The sequence below is a fragment of the Calidris pugnax genome, unplaced genomic scaffold (genome assembly GCF_001431845.1).
Source record: "Calidris pugnax isolate Ruff unplaced genomic scaffold, ASM143184v1 scaffold139, whole genome shotgun sequence".
Lineage (NCBI taxonomy): Eukaryota > Metazoa > Chordata > Aves > Charadriiformes > Scolopacidae > Calidris > Calidris pugnax.
In genome coordinates, this window is record NW_015090863.1 from 491,928 (window position 1) to 508,233 (window position 16,306).

At 40.0% G+C, this 16,306-nt stretch overlaps 1 protein-coding gene across 2 annotated transcripts in view; it reads right to left on the reverse strand.

The window, feature by feature from the left end:
- The window catches only part of KIAA1671 (KIAA1671 ortholog), a 67,699-nt gene extending 51,972 nt beyond the window's left edge, over positions 1-15,727 (reverse strand). For both annotated transcript variants that reach the window (XM_014944811.1, XM_014944810.1), the window contains exons 1-5: positions 15,592-15,727; positions 13,390-15,046; positions 12,131-12,224; positions 8,025-11,237; positions 7,200-7,322 (exon numbers count right to left, since the gene is read on the reverse strand). In XM_014944811.1, the coding sequence (XP_014800297.1) occupies positions 7,200-7,322; positions 8,025-11,237; positions 12,131-12,224; positions 13,390-14,993 (5,034 nt within the window). In that variant the 5' untranslated portion in view covers positions 14,994-15,046; positions 15,592-15,727. The remainder of the gene's footprint in view (positions 1-7,199; positions 7,323-8,024; positions 11,238-12,130; positions 12,225-13,389; positions 15,047-15,591) is intronic.
- Positions 15,728-16,306: the final 579 nt, after the last annotated feature.

Consider the following 16,306-nt stretch of genomic DNA (forward strand, 5'->3'; position numbering starts at 1 on the left):
AAACGAATGGGGAAGAATATTCCTCATACACAGTGTGCACAACTACAGCTCCTCTGCTTAGTTAGGTATAAACGAGGAAAACGTTCCAATTACTAAGAGGGATTTTTGAGGCACATTCAAGCAGTTTGCAGTCTCCTCGTTTTGAGTGAGCATTAAAGATGAAATAGCCTCTCTCACCACAAATAAATCCCAAGTTTAATGTTGCTATTCAGAAAGAAACTCCGAAGTGAAACCACAGCTACATACGAACATTCTCAGGGTTTCTAAAAAAACAATTAAAACTCTCCAATCCGGCAAACACAGTTACATTAAAGAGAACACTTACCCACAGATACTGCAGCAACTTCAGCAAACGTGGACAGTAATAATACTCCATCTTCCCCGGCACAAAGTTAACGCCAAACCATCTTGGTTAAGAAGCCAGCCTCCCCGCTCTTCCCCGCCTCCAGCCCAAGTTAAAAGCGGAGCGGAGCAATTAAAAGCAACATGAATAATGTAGGGTGGCCCTTCATCCGGCCCCACGTCACCAGCCTGAGCTCTGTGCCTTTAACAGATGCTGTGGCTACTTATAAGCAGTCGCTGGGCTACCGGCACCATGTGACTTAACCACTTGTTATTTAGCATCCAACTGCTCCGACTTCTCCCATCTCGGGTAATCCGGACCTCGTTAGGCTAGAATTAATAATAGGACTTTGGGTTTCACACTAAAAAGCCCTTCATCTGGAAGGAAAGAGAAGCTTCTAAACCCACTCTGTTTGGCAGGCTGGGTTATGAAACGCTATTAATGCCCCCGCCATCATCAGGGTTGGGAGCTGACCTTATTTTTTTCAGAATGTACAAGGAAAAAAAAAAATAACACATGAAAGAACAGCTCCTGCTTTTAATATAAAAATGTCTTTTGTGAAGGAGAAGAAATAGACGCAACAAAGTGTCTTTTTATAAGGCACTGGAATGCTCCCAGCAACCGAATATTACCAAAAAAGGAAGAAAGTCTGGGCAAACCCAGTTATTAACCAACACTGGGTCACCCTCCTCCAGCCGCCTTCAGAAGTAGGAAGCGGAGTTAAATCCCCAAACAGTAACAGGCATTTTGCAAAAAGCAAAACGTGAGAATCATACGGTTTCTATCTTTTGCTGCTTTTCTGACCCATTTCCTTTTTTCCATGGGAAAATGAGAGATAAGTGACAGGGAGGACCTGATGGCCTCCCCACAACACAAGAGCTCCTCTGGCTGTCACCTTTCCCAGGGAGGATGACAACAGGGAGGTGACACAAAACAGCTTCCAGGAGCCCAGTCTCCTCTGCTTGAAATTTTGTTTCTGGATGCTTAAGAAATATACTAATCACCACTTTTCTAATCACCACCTATAATACCTTGTACAGCTGACAAGCTCTTTTGATTTTCTTCCAGGCTGACTCAGTTTTTAGGGTAACATAACAATTAGTACATGATGATTTTTTTAGCAGGTCTGTTCCCATCTGGGAATGAGTGAAGCTACAATATTAGAAGCTTTATACAACCAGAAGATGATCACATTTGCTTTTCAATGGGCAGAGACAGACCTGTCATGGTCAGAACTTGGAAACAACTGGTAAACTGCAACGAGCCAAACTATAAATTCATCGGATCATGTTGATAAAATATTTATCTTCTCTCCCTTGCAGTTAATTTCCAAAATATTTTTAAGAGTCAGCTCATGATTTGCTTAAACAAATCCTTCTCCACCCACACATCGCAGTCTCAAGTAAGCGCATCTTTACATGGATACCAGATTTTCCAAAACCAAAGTTAAATATATAAAATATATAACCAGAGGCTTCAAAATAATTCATTCCAACAACAGTTCCAGTACTAGAGCGCTCAGTTTTAACTACACCAAGCAGTAATTTTGGTTATAAGCCAGAGTTGCATTAAAGCTGCTGTTTCTGGATGAGGGTGCGATCCCTTCAGCCCAACAGGGAGAGCGGTTCCTTCTGTTTTGGGGATGAGCCACACGGCACATTCCTCACTTTTCCATTCATCAGACTCCTATCAGGCTTGATGACTTCATCAGGAATTGAGGTTTGTGACCGAACGTCAGAGAATTAAAAGGCCTGTGTCAGCTGTGATGGAATCACTACAAGTTATGAAAGAAAAACGTATTTTGAAATTCTAGTGGTTGACCAGAGCGCGCTGCAGCGATGGGGCCTTCCACAGGAACTGACTGTATAACAACCCTACACAAACAGAGACCATTTTTATTGTGCAGGTAGTCAACACCAGAGGCTCACAGTCCCTCAAACCTTCAAGATATAAAGGAAAAGACCCCAACTGTAGTTTAAGCCATACACGAAGGCACACAGGCACACTCTCTGCCTCCTACAGTGTCTGAAATTTGGGGCTAATTCTGTGAGCTAAAAATCCCAGCTGTCCAGAGCAAATGTAAGAACAACTTTATTTTTACACCTGTGATGCAGGCAGGGTTAAAGCACAACATACACAGTATTTGACTTCATGAAGGAGTAAATATTTTTAAGTGGGCAGGGAAGAGTTTTGTCTTCTTGATACTGTTAGCAAACAGGAAAAGAATTATTAACATAAATTCTATTATTTTCCTTAATTCTCTGTTAGGTGAATGCCTTTAAATCTGAAATTACTTCCTTTTTTACTAGAGTCAGGCTATATCAAAGAGTGAAAGGGAAAGAAAAAAAAAAACAAAACTAAGTTGGAATAGAATGTATAAGCACTACCCTACAATTAGCGATAATATTTATAACGCAGTCAGTCACTTGTTAGAAAATACTAACAACAAAGCTTATGATCATAAACTTATTCTAACATCCAAGAACATAAACAAAGGCCAAAACATTCACACAGAAATGATGAATTATAAGAATTTGCCTTGCTGTTCAGCCTGTATCTTTGTCCCTCACACACGCCGGAACGCAGCAAGCCCCACTTGGATCCTATCCCCAAGGACAGGGCTCCATGGCCAGCTCCTGCTGCACAGAGCACCTTCTGAACATCTCAACAAAAGGCAGCCAAGAGAACACTAAAACATCCGGCCACACAAGAGCAAGAATAGTTTTGCAGCTCATAACACATTCTCCAGTACACGAGACGTGTAATGCTACTGACCTCAGAGAAAAATAAACTCTAAGAAATCTGTCGGTCTCCAAAAACCTTCTCAGTGTGAAGGTTTTAAACCATGACACCTCCACAGTCTCAAAGACCATCAGGTTAAAGTACAGACTTCGTTATCCTCTGTTCTTGAACAGCCCAAATAAATAAGGAGGCAGTTCCAAACTGTGATATTTCTATTATTCACAGGGAGAGAAACCGTGTTTTCAGACTGTAGAACACATTATACTTTTTTTAAAGTACACAGAGAGGCTGTAACCCAGTTCTTCCTCAAACTCCAGCACATAAACCACTGGCAGTGTGATATGTTCACAGTCATTAATTTACCACAGTCCAATACATTCACAGTCATTAATCCACCCCAACCTTGAAAGGTGGGGAAGTCTGGGAGCTACCACTCTAGCACAGATCACCTTTTCTTTCCCCTGGGAGCATCACCTCTGTGAACACTGTGATGCTTTACCAGCCCTGTAATACAGCACTGAACATATTCTTTGTAAAAGACATAGTAAAAACACAGATGATGACAGTCTAGCAGAGATACTGAAATCTTTATAAAAGCCTTATTCTGTTTTTTAAGGATTACAAGCTCAAAATAGCTAAAAAAAAGCAATCTAGATGAGCATTAAATCTCAAGAGTATCATCCTTAGCAATTTCAACCCCAATTCCATATCGCCAGTTGTATATTGTAATGGCTTCATTTCAAAGACATCCTACATAATGATTCAAAAAATAACCTATTGGGAAGTAGATCCTCTAGAATACAATCACAAAGAAATGACTTCTGAAGTAAAATTGCACTATTGCACCTTGCTTCCATTTAAAACTGCGTTCATCCATAAAAATCTAGTTCATTAGCTGTCTTGGGAAATTTCATTCAAGTAGTTGCTTATTATCATAGGCAGAGGGGAAATAATGCAAGAAATGCGTGTTAATTTAAGGTGGTTCATCAAATATCAAAGAATACGGGACAGTTCATTACACTGCTAATGAATGTGAATGAAAGTGAATCTATTATTCTACAATAAAGGTAGCGAGTTGTCACTTTGAGCACTATGGTCTCATTTCTGCTTCTACTCTGCTCTTGTGAGACCCTCACCTGGAGCACTGTGTCCAGCTCTGGAGTCCTCAACACAGGAAGGACATGGGCCTGTGGGAACGTGTCCAGCGGAGGACCACAAAAATGATCAGAGGGCTGAAGCACCTCTCCTACAAGAACAGGCTGAGAGAGTTGGGGGGGTTCAGCCTGGAGAAGAGAAGGCTCCAGAGAGACCTTATCATGGCCTTCTAGTACCTAAAGGGGCTCCAGGAGAGATGGGGAAGGACTCTTCATCAGGGAGGGGAGCCATACGACGAGGGGTAACAGTTTTAAACTAAAAACGGGAAGAAATCCTTTGCTATGAGGGTGGTGGGACACTTGCAACAGGAAGCAATTCCTTTGCTATGAGGGTGGTGGGACACTTGCCCAGGTTGCCCAGAGAAGCTGTGGCTGCCCCATCCCTGGAGGGGTTCAAGGCCAGGTTGGAGGGGGCTTGGAGCAACCTGGGCTGGTGGGAGGTGTCCCTGCCCAGGGCAGGGGGTGGCATCTTTAAGGTCCCTTCCAACTCAAACCATTCTATGATTCTATCATTAGAAAGACAGTGATATCTCAAATGACCATTGATATGTATAGTAGCATATTTTTTTTTGTGTCACTAAGCCACAAGAAAAAGCAAGTAACTTCACAACTAAACAGATAAACTAGAAACCATTCAAACAAAACAGCAGGAGTTTTGTTTCCTGTGACCAGTGATATGTACAGTAGCATATTTTTTGTGTCACTAAGCCACGAGAAAAAGCAAGTAACTTCACAGCTAAACAGATAAACTGGAAACCGTTCAAACAAAACAGCAGGAGTTTTGTTTCCTTCTAATCCTCTTTCAAATCTGTACCAAGTAAAGCACAAATTGCATTCAAATTCAGAGGAAATATGCCACTTAACTGTGACTCTCCTGTGGATCTATCTTGACCTCAAACACAACTACAGCACGTCTCTCCACCAGGGGGAAGTATTGAAACGCACTGGTGAGAATGGGGACTGCACAGCAAAAGCCTTTCTATTTTCTCCAAATGAAAAGAAAGGTATTAACCTTGGGGACAGAAGAAATGGTTGAGTTCTGCATAATCTGCAATATCTAAGTGGGGCTTTGGAAAACACGAAAGTACAGTGAGTTTTCCACCTCCCAAACACACATGAAAATTACTTCTCTGCACCTGCTCACTCAGAATTTACATGCACAGAGGCCATGCTGCCCTTTTTGCTACCATGGCACTGCAGAACAACAAATACCCCACCAGCAGGCTTTTCAAAGTGATACAAAGGAGCAAAGAACTTGGATCCCACGCTGGACACATGAGTTTTCCTTTTTAGTGGGGCTAACAGCCTTCCTTCCTTCCCCATCTCAGGCTACACTTGATGAACTCAAAGGTTTATTCTGAGTAACCTCACACCTAACGCCCAAGTTGGAGAATAACAGTCATATTTATCCAAGTACACTCTTGAATAGTTCAATTATCCAGCCCTATTTCTGACAGCACTTTTCTCCCTGCTATTCTACCTTGTCAATGACATCTTTACACATTTGCACTGCAAGCAGATGGTATATAACAAATTTTAGGGATTGAATTATAATGTTAATAACCCAAACTCGCCCTAAATGAACATTCAACCTGAATTCCAAGCTGAGATTGGGAAAGACAAGGGGATATCAGCCTTTAGATACCTTCCCTGAAGTTTTAAGACTAGAATCGGAACAACATGAACCTGTTTCCAAAACTCCTATCAGGAAACTTGTTCACAAATTCCTTATAAGTTTGGGAGTTGGCTTTTTCTTCACTAGAAGAAGTAAAAAACCCTCACTCAGTTCCTTTTGGTTTTGATCTTTTTTGTCTGTTCTCTGTTAAGGGGCTGTAAATAGCAGGATGAGTAACTACCAAACCAGGATCTCTGCAGAGGGCAATACATTCGGTCACCAGAGGAGTGTGCTAGCACACTGAAGAGGACAGCTGAGATTTGACCTTGGGACAGGGTAGTCACCCCTTCTCCATAGAAATGGAAGAGTTCTGAAAAGATGTGGAACATCCAGATTTTCAATAATTGCAAATATACACGTGTAGAGTTACAAGAGTGCACTCTGGAGTAACTACAGTATCATTCCACTGCATTAAATCTGTTTCCAAGCACAAGGTTAAAAAACAAAACAATGCCACATGGCACTTGCAGTGGTTCAAAACAAGTTCTTCCAGTAAGGAGGGATTTCAGTGGCAGCAGCAACATCTGTCTTACAATGGCAGAGTTCTGTGCTGTTGATGTGGTTTTCAAATCCTTTATTTTCCACAGAAAATATTGATATTTCTTTCATTACGTAACTTTTAGAAGATCAAGATCTTTGCTTTGCATTTCAGAACAACATCTGGGCAGAGGACGATAACTGTTTCCCAACATAAAATCCATCTGTGGACTAAAGTCAGGAAATCCTTCTATAATTTAGGAGTATATCACCCAACAACTTCAAGTGGGAATTTACCCCAAAAGTATGCTTATCAGAGACAAATCAGACTACCAAAAAAGTCAGCTGTGATTCTTTACTGCGTGTTGCCTACAGAAAGAAAATCAAAGCCATCATTTTTCAGGCTATGACATGGTTCTAGTTGTCTCTACAATTTTCCAGAAAAAAAGATTTTTCTGGAATCTAAGCAATTTTCATTCTCTAAGCTGAGAAACAGCAAAAAGCACAACGAACTAGACCCATCTTAAGAGTTTGGGATGAAAATTCTTTGCTTAGAAAGAAGAACAAAGAGGCTGCACGGTTAATGCTTTGTGTTTGAAGATTTGGCATAAACCAGTGTGGTGGAATCCCAGGGAGAAGTGTTCCCTGCCAGTTAAACTCCACAGCAAGTGCATCTAAGAAAACACATCCTTTTTTTTACCACGGCTATTTGCAAAAAGGAAAACAGTGCTGCATGGAGTAATCCAGGCTACATCTCCCTGCTCCCTCCCCCAGCCCCTGCCCAAAAACCTCCCCCAAAATAACATACCGTCCCTTCATCTGCCCTTCGGTCCTTATAGAAACTGTGGCGGCTTCTCCGAGCAGAGCCCAATGAAAAGTCTGTTCCATCTGTTTTGTCTGAACTCGGCTTGGTCCACTCTTTCCTAAAAGCCTGTAAAAATACATTTACGTATGTCGTTACTTATACATGCGTACACATACACACATCAAACACAAAAAAAACCCAAACCAGAGGAAGTTCAAAGCTGAAAGTGCAAACTGGAAAAACGTTATAGCCACGAGCATCCAACTTGGCTACACGTTCATGCATTACCACGTCACTGTCAAGGGATCCACTTGCATTTCAAAGTCAGCATCAGCAGAGAAATTTCATATATAAATGAGGGCCATTCACCAAGTTAAATAATAAATAAATAAATAAATGGCTTCCTTCAGGAAAAAAAAACCCAACCAAACAAAAAGAATTCCAAAAACATCACTGTTGACAACTTATAAAACAAACCCGAACTACCACTTTTCAAATAATTATAAAATTGCAGAGTTAATTTAACATCCTAGGTTTGTAGCATTAATAAAATAATAAGCACACGTTTTAAAGCATTTTCAAGCTCTCTCCATGGAAACATCAATAAATATTTATATACTTGAAACAAAAAACCTAGTCATCTAGGACAATACAAATTCCTCAAGAAAATACAGCACAAAAGAAAATGAACTCTGTTGAAAAGTATGTAACTGCTCACTCGCTGCAGAGCCACAGCTAATGCTAAAAAACAGTATAAAGGCATAATAAAAGCTTTTCCTCGCTTTCAAATTTAGTAACAGGACGTACTTAGGTACCATTTGGTAATACCTTTTTATCCTCATAGAAGAATGACTCTGACTGAGATGACATCTTCTGTTTCCACCCGTTATCAGCACTGTCCAAGGGGAAGCTTTGCCGGGCTCGGTACAGATCCTTCCTTCCCTTTTCTTCCTGCGTCAGCGGGAGATTGTCCTTTCCTTGGCGGCTCTTTTCTGAGTAAGATCGTCTTAAATCCGGGGCTGCACTCCCTACACCAGAGGTATAGTTCTTCCAATCAGTTTTACTTTTCACATTAGAAGAGTCATTCTCACACGTTGTCTTATTTGCAGCATCTTTATTCCTCGTTATAGAGCTCCTTGCTACATTTTTGCTCCAATCACCCTCTGGAGACACCTCCAAGAACTGTTCTTTTGTGACCACCTTCTTCTGTAAGAGGCCATCATCTGCCTTTACGGACAACTTAGATGTAAAATTAACTTCCAACCTTTGGTCTGAACTAACTGCAGTTAGAGGCTGCACCTTATCAATTACAAATTTGGGACTTCGGTTCCTGGAAGTTAAGTTCACTTCTTCATCCTCATCAACGATGAAAGTTTTCTTCCTCGTGAACTCCACAGGTGAATTTAGAAATTTATCCGAAAAAAAGCTGGTAGGGTTTCCCCAGTAAGGAGGACTGAACTTCCTGTCTTTGGACTTTTGTTTATCAAATTCAGGGCTACATGATTCCAGTTTCTCTTTGCTCTTCTCATTGAGAATCAATTTCTCCGACCTGTGGTACTCTTCTGCACAGTCACCTTGTTTGGTACTAACAGAAGAGGGATCTGATCCCTTCCACTCTTTCCAGCTATAGGAGGAAGTTGTTGTCCTATCGGACACGTTTCTTTTGTTCTTGGATTTCTCCCAAGTAAATGAACCACGATCTTCAGAGAGCTTGTCTGGAACATTACTGGCCTTTGCTGATTCTTCTTTATATTCTGCCATAAGCGCATCAATATCAAGAATCTGGGATCTGTAGCCATCCTCAGCCTTCCTGCCGGATAAATCAAAATTATTTTCGCTCCTTTTCTGGGGGACTGAATCACTGTCTTTATGTAACTGAAAACGCAGGGGGGATCTGGGCTCCTGGTAAGAAGAAACATTTCTTCTGCTACTTTTGAGATCAGTTTGAGCTGTATTTTCCAGATCCTGTTTTAACAGGAAAGCATCAACATCTATAATTTTCTCTTTAGAAAGATCTAGACCTTTTTCATGATACTGTTGGTTATCTTTCCTAGATACACTAAAATTACCAAATGTAATGTTTTTGGAAAAAACATCAGCTTTGTCCTCTTCTTTGACCCAATCCTTGTTAATATGCACCTCCCGTGAGTCTTCTCTACAATTTGTACTTGTCACATTTTTATTTGGTTGCTGCAATAAAGGTTTGGACCTTTCAGGAAAAACAGGGTCCAGATTAATTGTTGTTCCCTCGCTTGAGCTAGAAATTGTCTTAATTTCACTTGCACCAGGAGAGCCAACAAAGCTTTTCTCTTTTTTACCAGGAATCTGATAAGTCACTGCAAAATAAGTTGCCTTTGGCTCAAAGGCAGAACTCTGATTTTTCAAGTAATTGTCAGGGCTGCCAAGAACAGTTTGATTTGTCTCGCTCCCTTCCACCCCTTCTTTGCTTTGTTTACTTCTCTTTTTAACTGAGCTTTCATCCAATTGCAATGAATCTGTCCGACTCAGCCTTTTGATGTTTTCAGGAGTGAGCCAGACAACTTCTTCTGTCTTAACAGAATCCTGGGGCAGGGTCCTCCTTCTCCACCTTTCAGAAATCTTCAAGTCAGAAACGCTGCTTCTGGTTCTCCTGATTTTTTCTTCGGGATCTATTACTCTGATTTTTTCGTTCTTTTCACGAGCTGTGCTATCTGAGCTCAAGTCCTGTTCTTTGAAATTGACGTCTAGACTTTTCCTTAATCCAAAGGCCCTAGGCTCCTCTTTATTAACAGTTAGCACTTTTGTATCAGGATGGTAGCTACTGGAAGATTCACAAAACTGTCCACTTGAAAGCAGTGAAGAGGACTGGACCCCGTGTTTATTTACATTTGTTGAAATCACTTCACGATCAAAGTTGGTTCTGAATTCATAGCTGTCTGTCCCACCGGGTCTGAAACTCCTTTTCTCAGAAGAGCATTTAATCAAATTAGACCCCTCTGTCTTATCCATGGAAGAGACTTCACTCTTATCACTTTTAATTTCAGAACGTGGTTTGCTTTCTTTTTCATTCATTCCCCAAAATTTACTTCTGTTTGTAGAATAAGGTATTTTCTCAACTATTACTAACGGTTCAGTTTCAGTTTTATTAGAGTCTTTTTTCTGTTCAGATAAAGTGCATTCACTGGAAAAAAAATCAGTAGTTTCTCTCAACGCAGACCTACTTGTAAAAACTTTTGTGTCTTTAGCTTCTGAAGTCGTATTATCTTCTTTCAAGTAGAGAGTTTTACTATTTGCCCTACCCGACTGACCAGCATGTAAAACGTCCTCATCGTTTTTATTCTCTTTCAGAGATGATTTTCTAGTTCTGAGTGTCATGGCCTTTTTTTCAGGAGCCATTGTAATGGCTTCACTAAGAGCTCTTTCACCACACGTCTGAAAGACTTCGTATCTGGGCTCTATTCTTTGGTAAATTAGAGACTCTTCTGCATTTTTAGGAGTGGGTTTTTCACTTTTCTCAACCAAAGATTTTTCTAAGAGAATTCCTGTAGTCATTTTCTTGTCTTCACTTGAACAAGCTGGTTTCCCACCTTTTTCTACATCTACTATATGCTTTGATGGATCAGTTTGCTTGTGATACTCCTTCTTTATACCAGTGATTTCCTCCACTTCTCCCATCCACGACCGTCTGTTGTGCCCTGAAATCCCCACTTCATGCTTTGCCTCCAGCTCATTAGTCATTTTCAGTGCAGAATCAGTTCCAGGATGATCAGTAGCAACATTGTGTCTCTGAACGTTATGGTCAAACATAGTGGCTCGGACAGTTTTCATGTAGGTCTTTTCCACGAGCGTGGTTGGTTTTAATTTTTTTTCCAAGCTGCTTGTGAATGAGACAGAATTTTCACTTTGCTGAGAAAAATGCTGCCCATCTCCAAGGAAGCTTCCTTTCCTCTCTATCTGATCTGGTTTATTTGTTATTTTTACAATCTGCCGGGGTTTCCAAGGGTTCCCAGTAGCGTGTGCTTCAGTGAAATCTGTGCCCTGTGCAAGCTTGATCTCCTTACTCTGGAACAAGAAAATCCAGTTAAGATTGTTATACATCATTTAAATAAAAAAATAAACTAAGTTTATGTTAAAACTTACTTGTACCTGCTCTTTGCAACACAATGTGGTTCCCTGAACACAAAATCCAGAGAACCAGGGCAAACGTGTAGCTCCAGTTCCTGAATCTTGACTATAACAGAATTATCTCATAGCTTGATTTTTACTTTTAATACAGAAGCTTTGTATTTAGCTGCTAGTTTCCTTGCCACGTATTCCTATCTTAAACCTAGACAGGAAAAAATCAGAGCACAAAAAGTACCCTTAAAACTACACTAAATCTCTAATACTAAGAAGTGTCAGCAGAGAAATTCTGTTTTGCAACACTGAAGTGTTGCTTGGAAACAAAGTCTCACAGCTTGTACAGCAAATCAGAACTTTCTGTAAAATACTTTACTGTCAAAACTTCAAAGTTAAATGTTATTTAGGAGACTGACATGAAACCTACAGCATGTATTTAATAAGGAGCTGTGACTCAGATGTAGAAATGCTCTACGTTAATACTATGCTTAGAGAAAGGGCAATCACTCTACAAAACCACAACAGCCATAGCTCATTCACTATGGGTTTTCATGCAGTAGAAGTCCCTTTAGGATAGTATATAAAACATTTCTCACTCTATGCCATTGCATGCATTTAACAGCACACATATTTAATTTTTAAAAACTCAACAGACGTGATACTCCCATCCTTTATCACTGTGTCCTAGACTGACACAAGTAAACCTATTTGGATTATGTCATTCTTAATACTCTCAATACCCATTTTAAAATGATAGATTGATAAAGACACACAGAACAGGGCCATCTAAATGCAAACTCAGCTGGAGACCACATCAGCTGATGCCATTTTCTTACTTTTTGATTTTCTTGCGTTTCGTTGACAGAGTCGTTTCTAGTTTCAGCAGGTTTCTCAGGCTTTGCTTCACTGCTTGATGTCGGACTTGAAAACCTGAAACAAAAGACTTCTGTTACTTCTTTTAGGCCAGTTAGTCAGTTAGCAACTATACGTCCTACCAAAGCAGGCTGGTAGAAATTATCCAATAAATTAAAGGAGAAACATCGCTATTTCATAGTAAGTAACTGTATTTAGTGGTTTAGTTGGATCTACACCAAAGGATAGTTGGTTCCTAAAGAATATATTGTATAGTATAAGATTCAGAGATACATAATGAGGCATAGTGACAGAGATACTAATACTCTCATGCCTCAATTAAACGTCTTATCTTTAATTTGATCACAATGTTATAAGACCAAGGTTTGCTGAAAAATTCTACCATCCCACTGTCCATAAAGCAGGTCCCGTTAGGCAAACATCTGCTCCATCTATTATGTGAGGCACACTTCCTTAACACCACCAAAAAACCTTATCTTTCTTTCCTTATCCTTTGGCCATCACCTGTGGAACAGGAACTACCCAGACGAGTCCCAGCCCCTGCAGTATGGCCTCAAATATTGCAAAGGGCATAAAGCACCATCTCATTTGTGTCACAAACAAATTTTTAATTTTGAATAATCAATTAACCAAATACATTTTATCTTGGACTAAATCTCTTTATACTGGACAAGATTATTTTTTTTTTTGTCATTTTGGTATATAAGAATCAGCAGCTCTCCTATTACTCTAACACCACTGCTGATTGCCACAGCTTAGGCAGAATACATATCACAGATCTTTACATTTTCTTTAATATGACAGTGAAATAAGATTCCTGTCTGCCTGAAAACCTGACACTCTACACCACTGTCAAAGACACAGTAAGCATTCTTCTCCTTTCTCACAAATATAAAGGCTTGCAGTCTACAATGCTCACCTCAAGATTTCAAAATGCATGAAATTTTAATAATAGGTATATAGTTACAGTGTCAAATACAAAGGCCACAATATTTATAGCATACTTATAGCAATTTTTTTCCAGCTGTCAGAGTATATTTAATTAAATTTTCTTTTTTTTTTTTTTTGGTAGGAAAAAGTGGGAAAGGGGCTCAAGAACAGCGGAAAGAAAAATTACATTTAGTGGAACCAAAATGATCAGTTATTGTACTGTACTGAGAGAGCAAGTTGTACTCAATGAGATGAAGTTAAGAGGATTAAATAGAATTTCTCTGCAACCTACATCTTTGTTAAGTCCGCAGAAAGTGGTCGGGATTGAAGTGACCTGCGCAGATTTCCTGGCTTAACGTCGGCATTTTCTGTTGTCAGTTCTTTAATTCTCTGTTGGATGCTCAAGCATCTGTTTTCCTTCTCAGCAGGTGATGGCAGAAGCTCTGGATCCGTCGAGGTACCGGGACTTTCTGAAGTGAACAAACTAATGTGTTTTTTAACACTACCTCTTATAATACTAGTCTCTTTTTCTGAGGAGGTTGCAGGACTTTCACAGCCTAGAAACATACACGTTTCCTTCTGATCCAGTCTTTCCCCCCCCTTATTAGTTCTGCTTTCACTAGTGCTTTCATGGCTTCTTTCAGAAATGTGCAAGTTACTTGTTATTTCTGGTTTTGTCTCACTTTGTTCACTTTTAGATTTAAGCTTCGTTTCCCACGTGTATTTTCCATTATTAAGGATGCCAATGTCCTGACTACTGCACTTCAAATTTGTTTTAGAAGAACTGACTTTATTAAATTCAGTTTCTTCAGTTTTTGGCCCCATTTCAGACTGATCATGACAGCCCACGTCAGTAAAAGAAATTAGTGATACATTCTCCTTGCTTTCGTGAGATGAACAACTCTTCTTGCAAGAAGAAAGATCTTTGTGTTCAAACTTAGCTGTCAGGTCCATGGACAGAGGCCTTGGTTTTCTAACCCCAGATTTCTCCGGAGATTTTTCCTCAGAAGCTTCCGTGGTGCGATGCTTTTGATCTCGTAATGATTCCAGAAAAATAGCGGATACTGGTCTATGTTTTGGCTTTTGCTGCACATTGACAGAGAAGTCAACTTTACTGTTGATATTACTTGCATCATCATTGTTCTTCTCCCCTGGAGGAACTTCACCAGCATCTTTTTTTTCACCAGTTTTGAGGGAGTTCCAAGAGACTGGTCGAAGAGTAGAGGAAAGAGATATCTGCCGATGAAGAGACCCTTCAGGACTCCTGGATGTCTCAGATGGCTGAGATGGTTTCTCCAGCTTCGTGTTGCATTGAAGCTCTTTTGTTTGGGTAGTATTAAATACTCTGCGGTCATCAGCAGCCCTTTTTTCTTGGGCCAGGCTTACCTTCGATGGCTCAGTCCCAGCTGTCTCAAAGAGAATGACAGTATTTGCACTGGGACCAGTGTAGAAAGTCATGTTTGTGACTACTTCACTGCCAGGCTTATGTTCATTCTCAATTACTTTCTGGTCTACTAACGGAGGGACATTTCCACTTAATACCTTAACAGATGAGGTTTCTTCAGTGGTCTTTCTAATGAGACTGCTTGATCTGAAAGCCGAAACGGGTGGTTTTACATTTGCAAAAGTGTCTGGAGATTTCTCTTTAGAAAAAGGCTTTGGGAAAAGCCTTGGCCTCGATCCTAGCGACGGCATCGTTGCAGATCTCAGCGAGCTCCCAAACTTGTTCTTCTCTTCAAGAGTTAGTGATGCTGAAGCATCCTTGGTCTTGTTACTTGCATCTGAAAGCACACTTACATACACACGCTGCGATTTATCCTCCTTTCTGATTTCATTTAAGTCAGGTACTGTCGTCAAAGACGCTAAAGTAGAATTTATTTCTACTCTTGTTGCCATAGTTGTAATTACACATTCAACAGAACTGAAAAAATCCAACAAGGAAAAAGAACCTGCAAAAAACAAGAAAGGAAATGCCAGTATTGATGTAGAGTCAGCATGAACATCAAAAACCATCATTCTAATTTAAATTCATAAAGTAGCTAAACTCAGATTAAGTTGCCTTTCAGATATGCTGTTTACAAAGTATATCACATAATGAAAGACATACTGTTCCTCCTCATCTGAAGAGCCAGCAAGGAACACCGTTACTCATTGATTAGGCTTAAAAACCAGAGAATACATCACAAAATCTACAAGAGCATCTGCAGAACACTGAGTTCCCATTAGTCATGTAAGTTTCAAGGGCTGAAGTACTTAAAAATAAATCAATTTCTGTTTTGAAGCCGATATCTCAGTTGACATACAAACACCAACTGCTTTTTAGAATATTATAAATAGCTGGCCAGACGCAGTGAGTGTGTACTTCCAAACTTCATACCAATATCAAGATTGGTATGACTGAAAGTGATTTGTTAGCTATTAGCTAAAGCCTACAATTAAACAACGGAAATAAATGCCTTTTTTACAAATCTCCAACAGCTTTGCTACCACTTACCGTAATTTGCATTTTCTGCTGCAACCGATCCATACGATCTGATTGAGTTCTCATAATGAAAACAAGATCTCAGGTGCCAAGATCACATTAAGAACAGGGGAAAGCGATCACTTCAGCAAACACCGACCAGACCTCTCTGCAAATAAACAAAGAGCGTTCAGACTCAGGCATGGCACATACCCAGAGCCACACAGGTAATAGCACAGGAGACAAAAATCCTCAGCATTTTAAGGAAAAAAAAAAAAAAACTGGCTCCGATTTTGAAGTATAAAGCCACCTGAGTTAACTGCATAAAGCAAAAGGACGTTCGTTTATTTTTCAGGCAATTATTAAAGAATCAACAAGAAATTACCACCTACAGCCTGAAAGGTGGAACTGAAAGGTGAAGGGTAAATAATTTGGTCTGCACAGTAGACAGACCACATTTGAACACAGTTAAAACCGCATTTCAATGAGCACTGCTTGCAAATTCAAGTGTTGTCAGTCACTGGTTAAACACCGAGCTCTGCATTACTGTAATCTTAATTACTGTCATTTACTTTCTATTGTGAATCTCCTTTCCGTGACAACAGTATGCGAAATGCTACCTGAGAGGGTGACCTTCAAACGGCCGATTTTCAATCAAAATATGACTTTTACCATGACAAAGCAGTTTTCCCAATATCTCGCCAACAAAGGCAGGAGATTAGCTTTGGCTTTAATTATATTCTTACTG